The sequence below is a fragment of the Xiphophorus hellerii genome, chromosome 1 (assembly GCF_003331165.1).
Source record: "Xiphophorus hellerii strain 12219 chromosome 1, Xiphophorus_hellerii-4.1, whole genome shotgun sequence".
Lineage (NCBI taxonomy): Eukaryota > Metazoa > Chordata > Actinopteri > Cyprinodontiformes > Poeciliidae > Xiphophorus > Xiphophorus hellerii.
This window is the reverse complement of record NC_045672.1, coordinates 28,302,158-28,322,313: the sequence shown is the minus strand read 5'-3', so window position 1 is coordinate 28,322,313 and position 20,156 is coordinate 28,302,158. Positions and strand designations below refer to the sequence as shown.

General features: G+C 36.9%; 1 protein-coding gene across 1 annotated transcript in view; it reads left to right on the top strand.

Annotated features, from left to right (window-relative positions):
• The first annotated feature begins 11,058 nt into the window (after positions 1-11,058).
• Positions 11,059-20,156, top strand: part of syt6a (synaptotagmin VIa) — an 87,557-nt gene continuing 78,459 nt past the window's right edge. The window contains exon 1 of the mRNA XM_032558310.1: positions 11,059-11,315. Within this exon, the coding sequence (XP_032414201.1) occupies positions 11,159-11,315 (157 nt within the window). The 5' untranslated portion in view covers positions 11,059-11,158. The remainder of the gene's footprint in view (positions 11,316-20,156) is intronic.

The window sequence follows — 20,156 nt, the reverse complement described above, 5'->3', positions numbered from 1 at the left end:
ATGTCGTAGATATTTCATTGAAAAGCTATTTTTCACAAGTAATTGTTCAATTACGTTTCAAATGAACCAATAATCTCGAGACTAATGTAATAAAAATATGGATTTTTCCCTCTCTTCATTTAAACCTTTTAATGATGATATCTACTACAATCGAACTACCTCTGTTTGTGTTGCTGATAAACTTTTGATTCGATTGTAAATCAGAGTGGAGACATGCAGCAAATGATGAATGATGGATTTCTGGCCATATTGATATTCCTTTGAATGGCACCCTTTGAATTTCATTGTCCTTGTGACAATGACAATAAAGATTTATCTTATCTTATCTTATATTCTTGATGAAGTTTCTACATTTAAATTTTTTGCAGATCCAGGCATCGCCTTGAGATTTATTTATTTTTGTTAGTAATCATGTGTGTCTAACTGCTCCGTGATTGTTCCTTCTTGTTCTTCTCTGGTAATACCAGAGAATAATAAAGGACACTGTTGTCAGTGTCAGTATGTGAGATACTTTCTGACTGTACTGCAGCATTTATTTTATTACATTAGCTCATGTAAAATGCATCTTATTTAAATTAATCAAACGTACAACTGATGTATATGGATTTATGCAGATAAAAAAGAAAGCTTGTAAATCGTCATAGCTGTTGGCGAACTTTCTGATCCATGTACATATAAACTTTCAAGAAACAAAAGGAAAAGTTTAACAGGTTTATTGCAATTCAGGAAGTGGTAGGACATGTTGTGACCCAGAGGGTTTCCTTTTAATGTGGAGGAGTGGAATCATTGCGAGGAAGAGGCTTAGCAGGAGGAATAACAAGAATGAGTGAGATTTGTGGTAGGTCTTACTGGTTGGAGATGATTAGTTAGGAGCCAAGGAGGAGTATGATTAGAATCAGACATTTTTTTAGATACTGAATTTTTAGGTTGTGCAATTATCAAATTATTTTACTTCACATTTGCCTGCAAAAAAACTTCATCTGAAAAAAAAAATTACCTTTGAAATTTTAACTGCTGAAAAATAAATAAGTCATCTGTAAATGTGGCGCCCTTCTGGCAACCCAAGTGAAAACAATCAGCACTACATAGAGTCAAGCCAATCAAAGTGTAGAACAGTTACAGTTGTAGTTGCTCTAGAAAGGCAAACAAACAAACAAACAAAAAAAAACATTGTTGAAAGAAAATCAAAAGAAGTTCCTTTAAATGAGACCATGAGGAAAACATGCAGACGATGTTCTGGTCAGATGAGATCGGACAACGTCTGCCAGACCACACAAACTTTAGATCCTTGCCTCTCAGAAAAATTGGAATCTCACAGCTAAACCTCCATTAATTATTCTATCAATTGTTTCACTCCTTTAGGTACCTTAATTACCATTAACATGTCCTTCATTACAACTGGAATAATTCAAACCATCCTGCTGAATCTGTCTGGCAGCCTCTTTAACAGCTTCAACTCACAGCCTGATAGTAAAAGGTTGGCCGGACACCAGCCTGCAGGGTTGATTCACAGTGAAGATCCTTTCATTGCTCTTTTATCCCCTCGGCTCCCTGAGTTCTTCCTAGATGAGCAGCTTCTACACCTCCAGCTATGAAACTTAAAATGAAATCCTGTAGGCTGATTCATTTTAAATGCCTCCCAGCTCTCTGCATAGAGAAAGTGACTGTACAGCATTACTTCGATCATTGAGCCTATGAATAATTCATCTTATTTAGTAACTTGTGTGAAGATTTCATCATATTTGCAATACTTTTATAGAACTGATCAATTTTTTATGGCATCTAAATATATAACATTTTGTTAAATTATTTACTGAGCTTTCAAAGTAAATGAAAAATAGTTTGTTTTAAGGCGAGGAAAGTTGATGATTTATTGCACATCGTGCCAATTTAAACTCTCAAAGCAGCAGTATTATGTATTTTCTCCGATATGTAGTGCCATTTTACAGCACAATCAACTATGTTACCTACAGTTGTTATAAAAATACCATATATATCAAACATAACAGAAATTTGACTTCGCAACTGGACACCTGGAAAATGAGCCTCTGTCTCTTTAAGAAGTTTCTACTCTTTCCGACACTCGTGCCTTCAGCACGTGATTACAGTGTTTCTTTACTAAGCTGTTTACAGCCATTCTTTGGAATGTTGTTGGCTTGCGAAGTAGTTCTTTGGATAAGCTCAGCAGTCTTGCAGTTCCACCATGTTTGTTAATTGCTGCTGCTAGTCTGGAGGAGCACAGGAAGGGGAATCAGGAGATTCAAAGATTTCTCAAACATGCAGGAATGAATCAAAGCAATACTCCAGCTTTGCTTTTGATAAAGGAATAAAATGATATAACAACAAAAAGTTGATTTTACACACTCTTCCTTTAAACAATAAGCTGGAAGGATTCAAACGGAAACCCAACATAAAACATTAAAGTGCTTCTTAAAAAGAAACCCCTTCTACGACGCCTGTCTCTTGGAACCGAGAGAATAGATCAAAGACATCATTGATCCTCTCTGCCTTCATTCACTCTCAGATCTGAAGAGAAGCACTCTGCACACACCTGAGAAGCTGCTGCATTTACTGTACTAAAACTGAGCATTTTCATTAAACCTTTGATTTCTTTTTCATGTTGACAGACTTCAAAATTGTGCGCAGTTTTACCCATCAGGCCACACAAACAGTTAAGCCTTGTTTACATAAAAGGCTGCCTGAAGAGTCCTGAAAAGACACACTGATCTAATTAAAACAGCAACAGATTTTATTAAAAATATAACCCGCTAAAGCTTTAAAGTCTCTCAAAGGAGAACGCCTCTCTAATTCAAGCTGTCATTTCACTAAAGAGTTGCCAAACAGTGTAAAGCAGCCTCTCCCAGTAGATCAGTGGTGAATTGAGGACCTTGGTATGTGATCTGTATATGAAGTCAGCAGTGGATGCCAGATTTCTTTCCTCATGAGCGAGGACACAAACAAGCAGACACTTTCCAAACACCACAGCTGGCCTGAGAACCTTTTCATGTAGCTCAATAAGGTGAATGTGGAAGCTGTCAGTGGAGATGAATCGAAGGGCTTGGCGGCAGACTGCCCCCACATGTTGCTTGTGTTGCTGTGAGTGGCAGCAACCTGTACTTAATATGGAAACAGTGTGGCAGGCTGTATAATGGTTTCTCTGCTTTCAAAACAGGAAACAAGCTGCAGGAGCCGGAGAGACAACATAGATCTTTCTGTTTCAGACGCTTAGATGGTCAACTATTGTGCCGAAGCAGCTACAAAAAATAATGACTTCCAGACATTTGTGGTGTAGCGATACATTCAGAATACATGGCAAGACAAAACTACATTGGGATGTCGTTTTTGTCATCCTTAAAAATGTTACGATTTTAAGGAAGTACTCTGGTGAAACTGCAAAGTCCACTTTTTTGTTTTTTTGGATAATGGATTTTTTTGGTCAAAAGAATTTGTAATAAGCACAGAATATGTCTCTGCTGTAGATTCTCTGCCATCCAATGTCTTTACCTACTTGTCCATGCATGGTCACAGGGGAGCTGGTGCCTATATCCAAAGGTCATTAAATGAGAATCAGGGTAATGTAGCTTGTTAGTTTTACCTTAAAATGAAAGATTGAAGCAGCTTTAGATTACTTGTTTGGAAGTTAAATATACTAGTACCAGAATAAGATGATAAGAAAATGAAAAATGTGCACTTACTTTAATTTATCCATTTTTTAAAGATATTTTTCTGGGACCTTTAACTATATTATGCCAATCTTCAGACTCGTGAGAAGGCTTTGATATTCATGGCAGTACGTATAGATCCCTCTGGAATCTTGTGCTAGTTAACAGGAGATTAATTAAATGCATCACTTCAAGAACATATGCACGTGTGAATGTATACCCCTTGGACGAAAAATTATAATGCTGATCCAACCTGCATTACAATTGATGTATTCTCTAGGACTGAAACGATTAATTGGAATCAAGTGAAGTAATTATCAAGTAAATTAATAATCGTTTAATCATTACCTAGACTATAAAGACAAAAAAAAAGTCAATTTGTCAAAAAATATATATTCAGAGCAGTAATTAAACTAAAACTGTACAAAAATATTTACAGTAGACGAAAAAAACTTTGCCTGTAAATCTGTTCTATCGAGAACTCAAGTTGCATAGTTTTAGCTTCACCTAGTTAAATTTTTTATCCAATTAAATCAATTAATTATCAGAATAATTGATTACCAAAAGAATCATTAGTTGCAACCTTACTATTCTCCATAAGCCAAATTGTATAAAGTAAAAAAAAAATCATTTAATTAAGCTAATATGGGGGCTGCCTTAAAATGGAAGAAGAATATTCTATTGTGTTAATCCCAATCATTTGCTTATCTATTCATTCATATATTATTTGCAGATACAAGCTTGATCCAAGTCCTCTTAGATAATTTAAAGCTGCTTCCAATTAACTACTAACTAAGGTAGAATTATGTAGTTTCTCTGGAGCACTGCTGACTAGCAGTTCTTCAGCTAAAACTTGCACACAGGATAGAACAAACTACTGCAGAAATTTTGCAACCGTGGCCTGCAGGACAAGTCCGACTCATGATGATTAGCATAACTTTGAGTGAGCCAGCAGTTTGTCATGCATCCGACACGATGAATCAAGTTCAGCGTCTGCGGCCACTGGGCTGCCATCTCTAAAGATGAGAAGGATTTGCATATCAAACTGAAGTCCTACAGGCTCCTGCCCCTTCACTGCACCTGCCATAAAAGTGCCTGTACGGTCATTCTAGCATTCCTCATTTAGTTGTAGCTTATAGGCTGAATTCCTAATGAGATCAGCTAGTTTTAAATCTGTTGGATTATTAGTCCTACCATTTAAAACCAGCTCCCTCAGCAGTCATTTTGATAACCGCATTTGTTCACCATTATCAAGCAGGGGGATACTTTTTTGTTTTCTTCTCAGCACTTTTCTATGTGCTAAATTATTTAGAAATGGAACACTATTATAAGATAGACAGCACTGGGCCTAGTGAATAATTAACATGGATGATAAAATGTTCTTTGTAGGTAGATCTAAGCTGTTTAATCAATGTTTTATTCTTTTAAACTCAGCCAAGTTGGTCATCTTACACATTTTACACCTCAGCAGAATAACTGTGTGGCGCTAACCGCAATATTCAGCAACATTCTTCCGTTACTGATTTCTATCTGTATAATATATAGCTCACTTATACCTTTGCATTGAAGTATAACTCAAACCGTAATGTGTAGATAAGATTCTAACTGAAGTCGATAAAAGGAAGGAAATTGGAAGGTTTTCTTGGTGATGGTACATTATCCATTTACAAGGCAGCTTATTTCACAGCCATGCCAGATTAATGGAAGACACACTACCAAAGAACATATGGACTTTTAGTCCAGATATTTAAAAAAGTAATCAAAGTAATGCAAGTGATGATTATTTGGAGGGTTTAGTAATTAAGCTTAATAGTTTTTTTTTCTGGGTTGAATGATCACACAGCAACCGACTTTGATGTTTTTTAAAAACAGGAACTTGTTTGAAATGTTTGAATTTATTGGGGATTTTCTCTCCAACACACACACATCCTTGCACTTCTTTACAAACTGAGGACTTTGAATTGACTTTTAATTTTATTAACTGAATTATATAAATCATGCATTTTCCCTAAGCCTAACCAGTACTGGTCTATTTCTTATCCTAACCTTAACCAAAGCTTAAGTCACAGCTTATCTCTAAAATCTAACTAGTAGTTAGATTTTTTTGCTAATCTAACTAGCAAAAAAAGTGAGGACACATTCTACAAATGACCTCCCTTTGTTGGTTAATAATATGTTAATAATGTATTAACCAACAAAGGTTATTTGTAGTATTTTCAAGTAACACTCACACACCTTTAGATGACCTTGATATATTTACAATTATGGTAGCACAGAAAAACTAGCAGCACAAATGAATAATTTAGGTAATGTGTGGAAGTTGGTAGACCTTTGATAGCCTCTGTAAATTTATTATATTATTTTTAGGATAAGAACACAAACAACATTAGTAATTAAAAGTCTTATGGAAATATATTTAAAAACTTGTATTGAGTGTTTTTACCCAGTCTGCCCCCATTTTCCTTTTTAAATCATTTCAGTTTTATTTATTTATCGGCTAATTTCTGCATCATTTGTTGCCATCTATAAACTTGTAAACACACTTTGTGAACCCTTGTGTATCAACCAGACAGCACAGCAGTACTGATGATTCGAATTTGTATTAGTGGCATCAGAAGAAGTTCTGCAAATGACTCTTTTGAAAAGCCACAGCCAGAAACAATCCATTAGCCGCTTGTTAGGATACGCCAAGAAGAGTAGATCCAATCTAACAGTGACAGGAAGCACGGCAGACCCCACATCCAACCTCTAGGAAGACAGGAAGGGGACTCTAATAAGCTCTCCATTATCTAAGCGATTTATCAGGAGTAGCCCACTCACATGGACACCAAAGTATTTACATCCCAGTTAATCAAATTATGGATGTAGTCAAACTGCTACTGGCTAAGCTCAGTATAGTTTTTGCAGTTACATAGACGTGATATTTTTCCTTAGGCAATATTCATCACAGTTTACAACATGGCCCTAATTATGGTTATTCTTAGTCATATATCAAAAGATATGTTCAGATGCATTTTAAAGGAATACAGACCTTCCTTAGTTAACGGTTTCAAATTCAGTTACATTTTTTCCATCTTTATCTGCTCCCCTTTAAAATATTTTCATGTAAAAATAAAAAAGAAATCATATACATCAACAGCTAGGGATGTGTTTATCCTCCAGTGCTATAGTCCCGAGACACACTAGGGCATCTTCACAGTCAGCAAAATTAGAATCAATCCAATAATTTTGTGCCCAATGAAACACCTAAATAATTCCAGCACCTTTCTGATGCAACAAAAAATATAAAAGGTAGCTAGTTGTTTACCATAGTATTTCACTGCCTGGATATACACACGTGAACAAATTTGTTGGTACTCCTGTGTTAACGAACGACAATAAACCCACAATGGTCACTGAATTAACTTGAAGCTGAAAAAAGTGATAAAAATTGACTGAAACTTGACCAATGAAAATCAAACATTGCTGTTGCAATGTGGTTTAACAGAATCCATCGGAAAACAAACTAAATGAAAAACACCAGGAAGAGATAGCTACCATATATGACAACAGCTTTCCCTGTTTAGACTAGTTGTGCCTCAGGTCATGTGTTACACACAATGTTGTCCCCCGCATTTGCTGACATTATTTCAGCAACTTCAAAGTATTATTTTACACACCTGATAGTGTTGATTGGGACCATGTTGACACTTCTGGGCTGACAGTCATGAACCAGTCACCTCCATCTGGATAAATTTCTCTTCTGCAAAGCACATCCAAATTTAGCTCTTAATAGCGCCAGGTTCTAAAGGCAAAACAAACCTTCGAGCTAAATAAATCAGCTCCAAAAATGCTTTGCAAGTGAAGTCTTTTCAACAGGTATCAAAATATTTTGGTTGACAAACCACATCAGATCCCTTTGTAGACTTGTTTTTTAATTGCAAACTTCTTAAATGGTGTTACTCTTCTCATAATGGTTTATTAAGTGCTGTGCGCGCTTTGTTTATCCCTCATCCAACTTCTCTGTGCCTCTGTTTGTTAGTACAAACTAAATTTGCACTGAAATCTGCAATATTTTGATGCGATACCTTCTTAACTCTGATCTGAAATTAATGCCAAACCCACCTTTCACGTTATAGCAGCAAGCATATGGACAGCTGTTTCCAATAATAAACCTGACACCTAATACTCATTAAAAGCGCCACCTACTGGTGTTCATTTAGCACCAAAACCAGCAGGTGTTTAATAAGTGACAACTGACATTAATTAAACACTTGCTGACAATAAAATGTCTGGTGACATATCTCTGCCCTCTTATTTTGATAGCCAGTAGTTTTGAAGAGTTCTCATCCAATGAGTAAGCAGCTGAGTCTGACGTTTCAAATCTTCACTTTGAGATATTCAATAAAGAAAACATTATCTTTTTTTCAGTTTTATTGATAAAAGGTGATATAACCTAAGTGTTATATCAATATTGTGTGCACAAACAAGGAATTTGATTTTGGTTTCAAGCAGTCACAACATATACAGTAGACATAGATTAGAAATACAAGATTTTTGCCTGTAGCAATCAAACTATATATTGCCCAACTCTGAATATTTTCATATACACTTATTATTGTATTTATTTTATATTCAGTCAATTTTAAATTGCTTATAATTTAACACTTTTTAGTCATTTTATATTACTTATGGTTATATTTGTATTTGCTAATATTTTGAATGGCGCAGCTTGTAAACAATTAAGCAATTTCCCCTTGGGGATCAATAACGTGTATTTTCATTCTGATTTAGAGGAAATGAAATAAAAATAAAGGAACAATCTGTGCTTATATTTGCAGCCATTTTTTTAAAAGTATATTTTATTATAGGAGAGAAACAGAAGAATTGTTGTGACAGTGCAATATGCTTATTTTGTTCCATAACAGATTAGCTATCTGCTTAGACTGAAAGGTGTTCATTGTGTTCATAAAAGAGACAGCCTGGGGGAAGAAACTGTCTCTGTGATGGCTCGTTTTTGCAATAAGTAGATGTATAAAAAAAATATATATACATGTGATAAATTAAACAATCCTACATACACTACATTAAATAAGCAAACACATACAGATTTTTTAAATGTTTCAATTAATTCTAAAATACGAAAATGTGGAAATCAATTAAAAGTTTTATTCATTAAACGTTAATAATATCCATTCATCCATCATATATTTTAATGGATGGATAATTTTACAGATAATTTCTGTCCTGACATGGACTTGAACGTCATTCAGGAAGAAGCCATTATTCCAAATAACGTGAAAACACAATTTACAGTTTACAAAATTCAATAAAGGAGACAAATTTCAGAGACATGTCTTGTGCTCTGATGAAAATAAGATTGAAGTGTTTAGCCACAATGACCATCATTATATTTAGAAGAAAAAGAAGGAATACTTGCAAGCCTGAACCACAAACTTGATGGTATAAAAAAGGGACATGTGAGGAAGGCGACCTACAAACCGGAGTCAGTTACACCTCTTCTGTTAGGAGGAATTGGCCAAAATTCAGCAAACTATTGAGACAAGCTTGTTGAATGATACCCAACAAGTTTCAACCAAGCCACACAGTTTAAAGGCAATTCTACCAAATATTAATAAAAATGTTAACATTTTCTTGGCTTCTTGCAAAGAGGTAATCCTACTTGACATAAGGAAAGCTTAGACTGATTTAGAGTGAACTTTCCTGAAGTTGCCAGGCATATGTTTCACATAGGGCATGTTAACATAATAGTTTATGAAAATTTATATTGTTTCGTGTTTTGTGTGTTCTTTACTTGATGTGTTTTGTTTGCCAATTATGTCAGTAACACGCCAGTAGGGGTCAGTATCGCTCCCCCAATTACAAAGACATCGAGGGAGAAAAGGAATTCTTAGGGAAATATCGCGTTATCAGACAGAGAGATTACCGTTTCTAAGATGGATGCGCCTGAGCGCTGTGTAGAGACTGCATCACTAAACTGAGCTGTTTTTTTATTTCAGGTAAGCTGATAATGTTAATAATATATATTTTGTTATATTATTGGGTCTTGTAAAGTATAAAGTACTGTAGTTCTGTATTATCAACTACTTTTACTTTGTGCAATGCCGCTGCCCTTACCGAGTTTGGAGCTTGGGAGAGTAACAAACTGTGTGTGTATGTAAATGGAGAAACCCGCCTCCTGTGATGTGTTGCATACTCAGTAAAATAGAGGGAATATTAACCATACATTGATTTTCTTTTCAATTGTGGTACATGTAGACAGAGATGACCGTTTAGACTATATGAGCACTGTGTAGCTACTGTACCACTAAACAGAGCTATTTTGATGTTTAATGAGGTAATATCCGTTTCTTCTCTCCCAGGACAGCTAGCACAACTGCCAGTTCTGCACAGAGTGTGGATATCAGGATTATCAGCTCAGTGTAACATATGAAATGGCTTGATGTGAACACTGTTTCCTGTGTGAGTTAGTGCGTCACCGTCATAAAAGTTTATTACCTTTGTATGGATGTGCCCAAGAGACAATCTGTACTCAACAGGTTGTTGCTAAGTAACCAAAGAGTGAGCGAATTAGTTGATGCCTACATCCCCCAGAAGGCTGTGTGGTTCTGGATTCGAGTTCAGTGGAATGATCAAAATTGTATCAGGCGTATTTTCTATTGATTTTGATCACTTGTCTATCACGATGGATGCTGTTATTGTTTTAGTGCGCATCACTAGCACCCATTAACCATTTGGATTTATGAATCCATTTTCCTCTCTCTTTTTATCATACCTTTTTTTATACCAGCAGCAAAAGTGCACATAAACACTGCTAAGGAACACACAGCCTTCTTTTATACCTTCTTCTGTTGCCATCATCTTCGTCACACAGCCAGTTCAAACACCATCAGTGCATGCTGTAAACAGAGATCACATCTGAAGCTCTGTCGGTGGGGACAGGCAGACCCAGCAGTCACAGGTGGTTCATCTCTGGGGAAATTTATCACATGAGACGCTCTGAACTCCAGAGACCCGTCATGTCAGGCGACTCGTGAAAAACAAGTGGACATCATGGTGGGTGTTTTTTTTTGTGTGTTTTTTTTAGTTTTTGCACAAGCTGGTAAGGGTGGAAGGATTGACATTTGCAAATGTATCAACTCTTGTCTGTGATTTTTATGGTTCAAGTGAGTTGCTTCATTAAGATATGATGCAATAATTCTATCCTTACATCACCTGGGGACAAATGTGATTCATGTCTGCAAACAGTGTAAGCACTGCTGGTGAATAGCACAAACAACCCACTCATGCACAAGCACACTTGAGTGTATCTGTGTGTAAACGCTGATGAGAGAGAGCGTAGATGAAGGAGAAGAATCAGCCGTGGATGGAGACAAGTTGCATTTATCTTGATGCCGGGCTGCAGCGTGTGTGCTTTTGTGTTTGGATGTCTGTGTGGGGGTGTGTGCGCTAGTCCCCTCGGATGAGCACACGCGTCTGAGGATGCAGCTGGGAGCATGAGTTCTGACCAGGAGGAGTATGACATGGTCTGTCAGAAAGCTGTGACCCTAATTGTTGACCTCTGCCTGCACAACAGCACCCTGTTGGATCAGGAGACCTGTCAGGATTTCATCTTCATCTTGACCAACCAGGGCTTTGATCACAAAGACGCAGGTAAGTAACCGACCTCATGTACTGTATGTTGTGTGAGAGGCAGCAGCCTTCCTTGTGTGCTTTCTAAAAACTAACTGCGAATGATTTCTAGTTTGGCTAGGGTCCTTGTAGGGTCACAGGCGGTTGTTCTGTCAGTTTCAGCTGAATGCTCAAAGAAATTTCTACACCCTTAATAAGTTTTGTGACCCACCTATTGAAACAGAAGGGAATATAGGTGCGTGCACAAATTCATATTGACTCCCCAATTTATTCCAGAGAGAAAGCATGTGTATGATTAATAGATCATCTTGAGCCGAGTCGATTCCAGCTGATGTTGTTCCGACCACTAAACAAAAAAAAGAGATAAATGAATTCCTGTTTTGTGCCCCAGTAGATAACAAATGGACACAAGTGTAGCAGTTAGTGCAACACAGAAGACATCTGTGTCTAAATTTCAACATCCTGAATGGGTTTTCTAACTTACTCATGAGCTGATATACACATGTATTTAAAGCGTGTAAGCACATGTTTTGAACTCTTCAGATAAATTATGAATCGGCTTCTTCACTGATGAGCTCTGACTCCCTGTCTAATCCAGACAAGATTGATTTTACCGTGTTGGGTTTTCTTCTAACAGAAACACTTAATTTAATTTCCTTCTCACATGCAGATAAAATGCAATAAGATATTATCAAAAGATGTTGAAAGTATTGTATTTTCGGCTTAGAAGAAGCATCCCTCCATGAGCTTTTATCAGGTCGAGATTTGGAAATTGCATGAGTTAGATGTTAAACACTTCCTTGCAGCGTGAAAAGTGATTCATCTCCATTTGATCTCATGAAAATAACTACTGCAGAACAGTTGTTTTAGAAGCTTGTCAGAGAATACAATTATGCCCCAGTCTGTGATTGTTTTCATAGATCTAATCTGTAATGGTTTGCTAATCTTTCCCTTTTTACATTTATTCTCAAACCAAAACGTAGTGTGCCCTATAGTGCTGATCTGATGTGCCGTGTTTATCTAAAAGAAAAGTTTTCAGCCTTATCCTCAGGTGCATGCCACAGTGGAAATATTATTTCTGGCTGCTTCTTCAAGAATGCTTTCCTGCTCACAGAGTGCATGTCACACCAATCCTGACCAAATACACTGTCACCTCACATCATCCTCAGCAGAGGCATTGAACGTACATCACAGAGCCAGTGGCGTCCACCACTGAGCTGTGGGGACACTAAATGCCATTGCATGTTATGTGACCACTGATGTAAATTCTTTCTGCCACATGGAAGCTAAAGACAAGCTGCTTCTCATAATGTTGGAGGATGTCTAGGCTGGGGGTTGCAGACGATGTCGTCTTGCATGTATTTTCTGTGCAACAGCATAGGAATCCCGCAGAGAAGACACAGGCGATAGTATGGAGAAACCACCACTGAAATGAATTATTTAATTGAAAATTAAAGAGATTGTGACCTCCAGCTGTGGAGTCTAAAGCTTTACTGTAATTACAAACTTAAAACATTAGTCACAGACAGACCCTCAGGCACATCCACTATAGGACTGCCTTGTCACTTGCAAAACATTTGCAATACAAGGTTTATGCATCTATTTAAGCCCTGGCAAGCTGATAGTTGCATCTAAACTGTGTGGCCAATAAAAACTTTATGCATTAATTTCTAAGAAATGCATTCATAACTGTTCATATGCTGGTAACCTAGAGCAGAAAAGAAAAACATCAGATTCCTAAACATAACTAATTGTGGCGTGTAGTTAGCATTTCATATCTACTGTCTTCTGAAAGGTTGTGGTACTTGTGACATAAGAGAAAGAAAAACAAAAACACTTATAGAGCACAATAGGAGAGAACCATTGTTCAAGATGGTTTAATTCATAATATTCTGTTTTAACACAATGTAGAGCTTTACATGCAGAGGTTAAAAACCATAAATTAAGTAAATTTACTAAAAAACAACACATTCCCATTAGCAACTCATACAGAAACTATTGTTAGAACCTAAGCTATGTTTTTCATTCACTAGCAGACAAAATGACAGTCAGTAGGGAAGCTTTTTAATATTCTGACTTTTCAAATAGAATTTCAAAGACTATGGGTAGACCAGGATGTCCAATGTGTGGCCTGGGGGCCTTTTGTGACCCTTGAATGAATTTTTTTGTGGTCTTTTTTTCTGCCAGAAATAGATTAAAACATTTTTGAGACAAAACAAAATGTAAACTAGATTTTTTTCTTTTTTTTTTAAGAAGACATACTTTGACTTTTTTTCCAGGCAATTTTGGCCCAAACTCCAAAAGTTTGTTCAACACTGACTTAGACAAACAGTTTTATCTTTCATTCATCAGTCAGATATCTCTTACAATCAAGTTTTGGATTATAAACAGTCATTTAGAAGTCCCATCCCAATGTAAATTCTCTTTTAAGATATTTTAGGAGTTATTGAGGTTGCAGCACATCATCTGTGGAAATCTAGAGGTGCTTGTGAGCAAAATGTTGCACCCCTGCATCTTTGGTGTTATTTGCTTTGTGGATTAAATGCAGAGATGAAGCAAAGAGCCACTGATGAGTAAAATTGTGACATAAGGAGTAATGGAATCTGAGGATATTGGCGAAGGCCTATGCAGGCTGGTGTGAGCAAAATAAGTTTTGCCTTCACCTGGGTAAAACCTTTTTGCTTGTGTGGTGCATTGGGAGGGATCTGCCAGTTCTACACTTGAGTTCTTATGAAGTATGAAATGTCATGGCTGGAAGTAAGTTTGTACTTGTTCTTGGCATCTTGAGTAAAAGAACAAATTTCTCGATTCTTGCATTTTTGATAGGGCTTAAGAAGTTCAAAAAAACCTAATATTCTGTCCATAATAGTATCACCAATAATAGGATCCATATAAGATGGCAGTAGGGCTTCAAGACAAATCTCTTCTTCCTTTTTTTGATTTTTTCTGAAGAGTTTCAGTGTACTTCTTTGGTCACATGAAGTCTATAAAAGAAAATTTATTAAGTAAGCCATTAAATATAGTTGTCGTTTGAAAAACTTGGTGTTCACTTTATTGACAGGTTAAATTCTCACCTGAACCACCACATTAAATCAACATTAAATGTCAATCAGATCCATAAGTGTTTTGGGACACTTTTGTGTGTTTTGTTTGTGTTGTGCTCTTCTTCTCCCGCCTACGACCACCTTGACAGCATCCCCCACTTATCTCTCTCCTTTTTTTGGACATCAAATTTCACAATAAAAGGATTAACACCAGCACTTGCTTTCTAATTATGATTAGCCTGATATCTGTGATGGATCTTTCTGACTTAAATCTACTACTGCAATAAATCACACAGTCTTACATCATAAAAGTCACGGGTTACAGTCAAGATCTTATAATCTTGAGCTTGCACTGTGCAGCATGTTCAAATCCTGTAGGATTTTTTAAGCATCACCATATGCTGGGCTTCAGCTCGTAAAAGATGCAATAAAATGCAAAATTGCGAACACTATCAATGTTATTGTGGTATAAAACCTAAAAAACGCTCATCAATGTACTAAGAAATACACTTCCAAAATGATATTTTGTGAATACAATCACATGCCATTTTATTAGATACACTTTGCCATTTCTGTGGTGGCTTTATCCTGGGCTGTGTTTATTCTTACAGATACAACAAGGTATCGGAAACATTTCTCAGAGATTTTTGTCGACAGTGACAAAACTGTGGGCTCCACATCCATGATATGAATCTCTTTTTCCTTACATCTCAAAGGTTCTCTATGAAATCTGGTGTCTATGGAGGCCAGTGGAGTAGAGTGAACTCATTGTTATAAAAGAAAACTGTTTGATATGATTTTAGCTTTGTGACACGGTGTATTATCCCACTGGAAATAACTCTGGCTATACTGTGGACATGGTCAGGTGTAATAGTACATGCCCTGCTGGTTGGGTGTAGGTGTGTGTGTGTTTTGTGTGGCAAAACCAAGAATTAAATAACCATATACATGGTGAGAACACTTAGGCCACACAATATAAACAGTTACACAGTTAAATCAACTCATTCAATCCTTTGTTAGGAAACACTCACAAATAATAGCTGTATGTTATATTTTCCATATACCGAATACAGACTTGTTTTTCACCTGAACACACACAGGATGTTTATGTGTGGAACTAAACAAGCAATTCAGCATTATATCGTGTAACTTCAAAAAATGATGACACCAAGTCAAACTCTTTTTATCCAATTAGCCCAAATTCCACTCATCTTATAAATGCTAGTCAGATGAAACTCCTTTAATGACAGTGGATTTTCCTTAGAGCTGCAAATGCTATATTCATATACAGCTGGGACAATAGTTTGTGGAAATTAAAAGAAAACAACAAAAAAGCTATTTAAACATGTTTAATTTTCAAATTGCACACTGTCTTATGATTACTATACATTAACATTGAATGTTTTCAAAGGGTTATACTGTTGAATGATCTGTCTAGCCAGGCACTGGCTGCTCATACTACTTTATTCATTGAAAATAAATCCAACCAAATCTCCAGTCTTCAACTTTCCACTTTTTGTTATCTTTAGAACATTATAAAATCTAATAACTTTCAGAAATTGACTTTGTTTACTGCTGACCGAAGTAAAAAAATAAATCATATCTAATGATGTGTGCCACAAACGTATCAAACCTCGTTTTTATTCTACCCAGTAGCTATTTGAGTCCCTTCAGCCTGTCATCTAGAGGCAGTCTGCCCATTCTCCTCTGATCTCAATGCGTTTTGTCTTTATAACTGACACACACAGAATATTTCCCCCTTTTGACACATTCTCTGATGTTTTTGAATATGCACCCCAAAAATTAGCAGTTTATGATGCTCTCACCAAGCAACATGCCAAGTTAAAAGTTACTTAAATCCCCTTTCTTTCTAATTCTGATGCTCAGTTTGAACTTCAACAAGTCATCTTCACCATGTTCAGATGCTGATGACCAGATATGTTGGGTTTCTGGCATGTTATTGACTAATTTGATGTATATAACTTGTATATATATATATAATTTATTATATATATATAAGTAATGCAAATGTCAAATATACACTGCCTGGCCAAAAAAAAAGTCACCACCAAAAAATGGTCACACTCTCTAATATTTTGTTGGACCGCCTTTAGCTTTGATTACAGCCCGCATTCGCTGTGGCATTGTTTCAATAAGCTTCTGCAGTGTCACAAGATTTATTTCCATCCAGTGTTGCATTAATCTTTCACCAAGATCTTGTATTGTTGATGGGAGAGTCTGACCACTGCGCAAAGCCTTCTCCAACACATCCCAAAGATTCTCAATGGGGTTAAGGTCTGGACTCTGTGGTGGCCAATCCATGTGTGAAAAAGATGTCTCATGCTCCCTGAACCACTCTTTCACAATGTGAGCCCGATGAATCCTGGCATTGTCATCTTGGAATATGCCCGTTCCATTTGGGAAGACAAAATCCATTGATGGAATAACCTGGTCATTCAGTATATTCAGGTAGTCAGCTGACCTCATTCTTTGGGCACACAATGTTGCTGAACCTAGACCTGACCAACTGCAGCAACCCCAGATCATAGCACTGCCCCCACAGGCTTGTACAGTAGGCACTAGGCATGATGGGTGCATCACTTCACCTGCCTCTCTTCTTACCCTGATGCGCCCATCACTCTGGAACAGGGTAAATATGGACTCATCAGACCACATGACCCTCTTCCATTCCTCCAGAGTCCAATCTTTATGCTCCCTAGCAAACTGAAGCCTTTTTTTCTGGTTAGCCTTACTGATTAGAGGTTTTCTTACGGCTACACAGCTGTTCAATCCCAACCCCTTGAGTTCCCTTCGCATTGTGCGTGTGGAAAAGCTTTTGCGTTCACAATTAAACATACTCCTGAGTTCTGCTGTTGTTTTTCTTCGATGTGATTTGACCAAACGTTTAAGTAATCGCCGATCACGATCATTCAGGATTTTTTTCCGACCACATTTCTTCCTGGAAGACGATGGTTCCTGTTAAGGAGGAAGTTATTAGGTTAGCTTAAACTTTTGGAAAAAGCATGGCTCTCCTCTCCTCCTGTTAGCCGGGTCGCGAGCGGATGTCGTCACAGCTGGCAAGGAGACGGCAAGGCACAATGATGTCACAGATCACAGAGTTTAATTCAGACAAAAGCAATCGACAACAAAGCTGCAGAGATACAGAGATATACATTTTATACAGACAAGGGTAAACAGACAACACGAAACACAGAGACAGACAAACAAAGGCGCCCACGTGGAGAAAAAGATGGAAAAAAACCCTCTCAACCACTCTCCGGTGCTGCCCTGAAATTTTAACCAAAGAGGCGTTTCCCTATTTAATATATGCAAAGGAGGCGCTCCGTTGTCTGACCAATCAGCGACCTATTACAGCCCCCCTTAGAGCTCAGCTTCGAAGGTGTTCTGTTTTTTGTCCAAGCACGCTGGAGGGAAAACCCCCCAGCGTTGCTATAAATCTCGCCGACTCCCACATTCCAGCTGCCGTTTCCATGGAGATGCTAATTTTATAGCTTTTGTATGCTCTTAAACAGACAGTGGAAGGCGTCTGCCTGTCTCTTCCGGGCCTCTTTCGAAAGGTCACACAAAGCCTGTTTTTTCAAATACGAGTGATTAACACATGTTGGAAGATTAACTGCATTAAAGACCAAAATAATCATTTTCCTTCACATTCCCCACCATCCTTCCAGTTTTTAATGATGTGTTGGACAGTTCTTAACCCAATTCTAGTAGTTTCTGCAATCTCCTTAGATGTTTTCTCTGCTTGATGCATGCCAATGATTTGACCCTTCTTAAACAGACTAACGTCTTTTCCACGACCACAGGATGTGTCTTTTGCCATGGTTGTTTAAGAAATGAGGAGTTACTCATTGCATCAGCTGGGGTTAAATAACTTGTTGCCAGCTGAAAGATAATCGCCTATGCAGTACTTATCCAATAGGAGGCTTGTACCTATTTGCTTAGTTAAATCCAGGTGGCGACTTTTTTTTTGGCCAGGCAGTGTATATATATATATATATATATATATAGAAAATAACCACCCTGGTCTATTTTTGCCAAGCTTTGTAAGAAAACCCCCCCAACTATTTATGTATCCTAGGAAGAAACTGATATATAATTTAAGCAAGTTGAAACTCAAACGTACCTCAGTTATTTTTCATGCATCAAAGCCTTTTTAGCTCCCTACAGTCTGTTGAGGACACACTTTTGTCTTTGTTTGCATCAGCCTGTTGGTTTCATCTTACAGCATCAAAAAGGTTGCCTAATTCAGACACCAACAATAGTAAAAATATTTTAGATGAAACTTTCATGTTGAATATTTCATTGCAACATTTTTAAATAGTCACATATCTTTGAAATATCCCTTTTTACCAAGAGATCAGGTCAAGCTTAACATCCTGGTCTTTAATCAATACATCAGAATTTATGCATTAATATGTTTCAAAATATTTAGTAGAAAATTAAATGGCAGCTTCTTATTGCAACATTTCACACAAGATGTAACAGAAATGTTTGTCATCTTGTAGGATGTTATTAGAATATTAAAATAAAGATAAAAAACAACATGAGAGATTTATTAATCAGTAAAATTAAACCAAAGTGCCGATCAGTGTGTAAAAAAATATGCAGAACCGAATAACTCCTGATTATAGATGAACCCTTTTTAGTCGCATTAACTCGAAGTAATGACCTTGTCACTCCTACAAATTGTTTCAGTCATTTTGGCCCACTCCACTCCCACAGTTTAATCATTTGTTTATGCACAGCTCTGTCAAAGCATCACCACAACATTTTAATAATGTTGAAGTCAGGACTTTGCACCTTTGCAAAACCCTTATTCTTTTCCATTTTGGCAGGATCTATTTTAGATTTATTACTTTGCCTGATGTCAATCTTGCTGCATTACCTAATTTTGAAAAAAAAAATGGTGAAACATTCAAACCTTTCAGTACTCATCTAATACAGTTTTTCACACATAATTGTGAATTTATAGAACAAAACAAGAAGCTCAATGTTACGTCCAGCTTCCAAGAGGCAACACCAGATATTGAGCTTAAAGTGGCATTTTCCTCTCCACTGCCACCAGATGCATGCTCAGTATGGGTAATTGCTTCAAAATCAACAACACAATGCAAATGATTGTCTATCATTTGTCAATGAGGAATGAAATCTACAAGTGACTTAATACAATCTATTGGGTTTTGAAGAAAACTTCTTAAACCAATTTCAACAATGAACTGAACTTGATGCATTGTATGTGTATATAATTTTTATTCCACGGCATTTCTTTCTAAACGATCAAAAGTATAACTTTGTAAATCACCTCATGCCAGATTTGGTTGAACTCTATAAGAACAGTTTTATTTCACATGATGGTTATTCTTTCCACTTGCAGAAAATCTCAGCAACAAAAATCTTTTTAATTTCTCTCTAGTTGCCTTATAACCTCGTGAAAGAAAAAAAAAAATCATGACAATGGAGATGATTATATTAATCTGTGGCTGTCTTGTTCCCAGCAGCACAGTAGAGTCATTTCACCTTGCCATATTTTTTCTGCAACCCGCCTGCTGTCGGATGAGTAATCCACTCAGTAGTTTTAAACCGATTACAATCAAATGAAAACAAATAATTAGAAAGCCTTGGGACTTCAATTCCCTCATGTTGATGTGGCAAGGAGATAACAAGCCCCTGACTTCAATGACCAATGTGTTGCATCCAGACCTGGTTGATTGCATCCTAATCAAGGCACAATCCTGGACCCACCTGCTGTTAAAGGCAAAACTTGATGTTTTAAGGGAGGAGATAAAAGCTTGGATCA